The 4,044-nt window shown below is 49.1% G+C and overlaps 1 protein-coding gene across 1 annotated transcript in view; it reads right to left on the reverse strand.

The window, feature by feature from the left end:
• Positions 1-471: 471 nt before the first annotated feature.
• EAH_00038980 (hypothetical protein, conserved) overlaps positions 472-4,044 on the reverse strand; it is a gene marked incomplete at both ends in the record, with an annotated part of 10,670 nt that continues 7,097 nt past the window's right edge. The window contains 8 exons of the mRNA XM_013395398.1: positions 472-612; positions 879-1,007; positions 1,313-1,411; positions 1,530-1,712; positions 1,891-2,438; positions 2,964-3,105; positions 3,347-3,425; positions 3,782-4,039. Of these exons, the coding sequence (XP_013250852.1) occupies positions 472-612; positions 879-1,007; positions 1,313-1,411; positions 1,530-1,712; positions 1,891-2,438; positions 2,964-3,105; positions 3,347-3,425; positions 3,782-4,039 (1,579 nt within the window). The remainder of the gene's footprint in view (positions 613-878; positions 1,008-1,312; positions 1,412-1,529; positions 1,713-1,890; positions 2,439-2,963; positions 3,106-3,346; positions 3,426-3,781; positions 4,040-4,044) is intronic.

A 4,044-nucleotide genomic window follows, 5' to 3' on the forward strand; every position in this document is an offset into this window, starting at 1 on the left:
TATATATTATATATTATATATTATATATTATATATTATATATTATATATTATATATTATTATATTTAATTATATATAATTACTATATATTACATATTACTACTGATATTGTTTGCATGCATGAACGAGTTTTGTTTGTTGAGGTGTATGTGCAGCTGAAAGAATTATTATATATAATTAGATAAGCAGGGGGCCTAAACAAACAACAAAAGACATCGCAGCAAACGCTGAAGTGTACGAAGACCTCAGCTGTTTGTCTGCAGCTACATCAAAACACTTGCGGGCCCCTGCAACACACAAACATCCTGCTGCTGCTGCTGCTGCTGCTGCTGCTGGTGCTGCTGGTGCTGCCTTATGCACGCACGAAGCTGCTACTGTTGTTGCTGCTGCTGCTGTTAATGCAGCAGCAGCAACAGCAGCAGCAGCAACCCTGGGGTGAGGCGCAGCCTCCAGCGCTGCAGCAGGGGTCAGGCTACTGCTGCTGCTGCTTAGCCTTTTGCTTCTGCTTCTGCTGCTGCTGCTTCTGTTTCTTTCCTGCTGCAGTTTGCATGCCCTCTGGCCCCACAGTAGCAATTTGAACGTCCGATAGAAAACACAAAACTAACTCAGAGACCTGCATACACACAAACGCATGCATGCATGCAACAGCTACACGCTGCTGCTGCTGCTGCCGCTGCTGGGCCTGCTCTCGCTGCTGCTGCTGGTGTTATGCTAATGTTATGTTGCGCTGGTGCTGCTGATGCTTCTGTTGCTGCTGCTGATACTGGTACTGCTCCTTCTGCTGTTATGCTGCTTCTGCTGCTGTTGCGCTGCTGCTGCTTGTGCTGCTGCTGTTTGTGCTGCTGCTGCTGCTGCTGGTGATACGACTTTTTGTCTCACCTGTAGATGTTTTAGAATCCTCTTTTGTGTTTCTGTTGCTGCGCTGCTGCGCAGCAAAGATAAAGAAAGTGCAGCAGCACGCCCTGCCTTCAGCTGCCCTGGGGTCAGCTTCAGCTTGAATGGACAGTCCTAAGCAAATAAAAAAAAATAAATAAAATAATAAATAAATAAATAAATAAATTAAATAAATTAAATAAATAATATGCAGACAGAAAACAAAACAAAGGATCTACGTCGTACATAAGCATGCAAGCGCAGCAGCAGCAGCAGCAGCAATATCAGCAGCAGCAGCAGCAATATCAGCAGCAGCAGCAGCAATATCAGCAGCAGCAAGAACACCAGAAGCAAAACCAATCCCAGCAGCAGCAGCAGCGGTAGCAGCATTAACAGCAGCAGCAGCAGCATTAACAGCAGCAGCAGCAGCAGCAGCATACTTTAAGTGCTGAGTAGGGCGCAACGACAGGAATAGCAGCAGCGAGGCAATCCTCTTCATATGGATTTGCTGTCAGCAGATGCAGCTGCCCGAGCTTCTCCTATAAACAAATAAATAAATAAATAAATAAATATAAATTAACTGTCTCCGTCTGTTTATTTATCTATTTATTTATTTATTTTAGTCTCTCTCTCTCTCTCTTTATTGTGTTTACTTACAGCAAGATCTGCTGCTACTTGCTCCTCGTCCGGCTGCTGCTGCTGCTGCTGCTGCTGCTGCAGCCAGTACTCATCCTTCACTATGCCTCTTCCATAAAGCTCGTTGCTTCTCTCTGCTGCTGCTGCTGCTGCAGCTGCTGCTGCTGCTGCTGCTTCTTCTTCACTGCGCTTAGCGTCTCTCCCCTGCCGCACCAAACAAACAAAACCCAAAACAATAAACACTCGCATGCATGCATGCATGTATGCATGCATGCATGCATGCATGCAGAGGTGCCTATACACCCCGTCCTGACAGCGGGTAAACCTGCAGCAGCAGCAGCAGCAGCTGCTGCTGCTGCTGCTGCTGGTTGCAGTGTCTCACTTTGCTGGCTAGGAGTCTCAGCCTCTCTTCTCGTTCTTCATCATCTTGATCAGCGTATTTCTTCTGAGCTCTCTTTTCTTTTGAACGCTTCCCTCGAGGCAGCTGCTGCTGCTTCGGCCTCTGCTGCTGCTGCTGCTGCTGCTGCTGCTGCTGCGGGCTGGAGGTGTCTGAGCTGCCTTCTGGTGCTCCTGGTGCTGCTGTTGGGCTTTTCTTCAGCCGTCGGCGTGCTGCAGCAGATAGACGTGCCTTTGCCTGCTGCTGCTGCTGCTGCTGCTGTTGCTGCTGCTGCTGCAGCAGCAGGTCCAACGCATTCGTCCCTCCGGGCGAAAAAGCGCTCTCCTCTTGCTGCTGTTGCTGCTGCTGCTGCTGCTGCTGCTGCTTCCCTGTCTCTTTTTCGTCATATTCCTCTTCGTCTGTTTCTGTGTCTGTCTCTTCGTCTGCTGCAACCTCAGAAGCTGTCGCTGCTGCTGCTGCTGCGGCTGCTGCTGCTGCTGTAGCCTCTGGGCCCCTCCGGGTGTCTGCTGATGTCGTCCCCACGTCTTCTTCATCTGCACCAAACCCACTCCAAACCCTAAACCCTTAAAACCCTAAACCCTAAACCCTAAACCTGAAGAAGACGCGCCTCCCACTTGGGGCAATGGCGGAGGCTGTTGGCGCAGCGCAAGGGTTTATAAGGGTTTAGAAGGGTTTAGAAGGGTTTATAAGGGTTTATAAGGGTTTATGAGAATTAACAGAGCTTTGCTAGGGTTCATTAGAATTAAAAAAGGGTCTACAGGGGTTTACGAGGGTTAATGTGAATTAATAAGCGTTTATTTGAGAGTTAGGGTTTACAAGGGTTTACTAGGGTTTACAAGGGTTTATTAGGGTTTACAAGGGTTTAGCAGGGTTATAAGGGTTTATTAGGGTTTACAAGGGTTGATTAGGGTTAATTAGGGTTTACAAGGGTATACTAGGGTGTGCAAAGATTAATTAGGGTTTGATAGGGTTGAGAAGGGTTGATAAGGGTTTCCAAGAGTGAATTAGGGTTTGCAAGAGTTCATTAGGGTTTAGGGTTTAGGGTTTAGGGTTTATACCGTCTACGAGATCGAGGTGCAGCGACAACAACTGTTTTGCTGAAGGTGCTTCGCAAACAAAGAAACCCTTTGGAGGAGGGCCGTGGTCTGCGCTGCGGTGTCTGTTCAGCTGTTTCTCCAGCCCCACACTTATATGCGACACCTGCATGCAAACCCTAAACCCTAAACCCTAAACCCTAAACCCTAAACCCTTGATTATAGAGTGGGAATGAACTCTTTCCTTTACCGTCACTCAACCGAAGATGCAGTATAATATATTACTATTTTCAAGACTAAGAGGGTTTAGGGTTTAGGAGGGCTTAGAAGGGTTTATTAGGGTTTAGGGTTTAGGGTTTACAACAACGTGGACGTCGGGCTCCTCCTGCTGCAACCCTAAAACAGACCCCTGACCCTCTGTCCCCAACTCTGATGAAGCGTGTGAAAGCAGCTCCCGCGGAGTAGGAAGCGTCTCCTCCGTAAACCCTAAACCACAAACCCTAAACCCTAAACCCTAAGCCCTAAACCCTAAACCCTAAGCGAACGACACTCTCCAACCCCAACAACAAGCGCCTTAGCATAACGTTTAACCCAGCAGCAGCAGCAGCAGCAGGAAGCAGCAGCAGCAGCAGCAGCAGGAGAGGGCTCGGAATGGGGTATCCGACGCCGACCGACGGGTTGGGTTTACAGAGACAGAGATAATATGCCTTCGCATTTGCTGCTGTCTCCTTCTGATGCTGCAGCAGCAGCAGAGAGCAGCAGCATCCAGCAGCAGCAAACAGACGCTGCTGCTACCATACGCAAACCAACGGTCCTTCTAGAGGCGGAGATGCACAGCTTACATGGTTTGTTCTCTCCTGCTGATGCTGCTCTTGCTGCTCTTGCTGCTGCTGCTGCTGCTGCTCTTGCTGCTCCTGTTGCTCTTGCTGCTGCTGCCGCCCTTGCTGCTGCTGCTACTGCTGCTGCCCTGGCTGCTGGTGCTGCTGCTGCTGCTCTTGCTGCTGCTGCTGCTGCTCTTGCTGCTGCTGCTGCTGCTGCTCTTGCTGCTGCTCTTGCTCTTGCTGCTGCTCTTGCTCTTGCTGCTGCTCTTGCTCTTGCTGCTGCT

The sequence above is a fragment of the Eimeria acervulina genome, genomic scaffold (genome assembly GCF_000499425.1).
Source record: "Eimeria acervulina Houghton genomic scaffold, Eah_scaff453, whole genome shotgun sequence".
Taxonomy (NCBI): domain Eukaryota; phylum Apicomplexa; class Conoidasida; order Eucoccidiorida; family Eimeriidae; genus Eimeria; species Eimeria acervulina.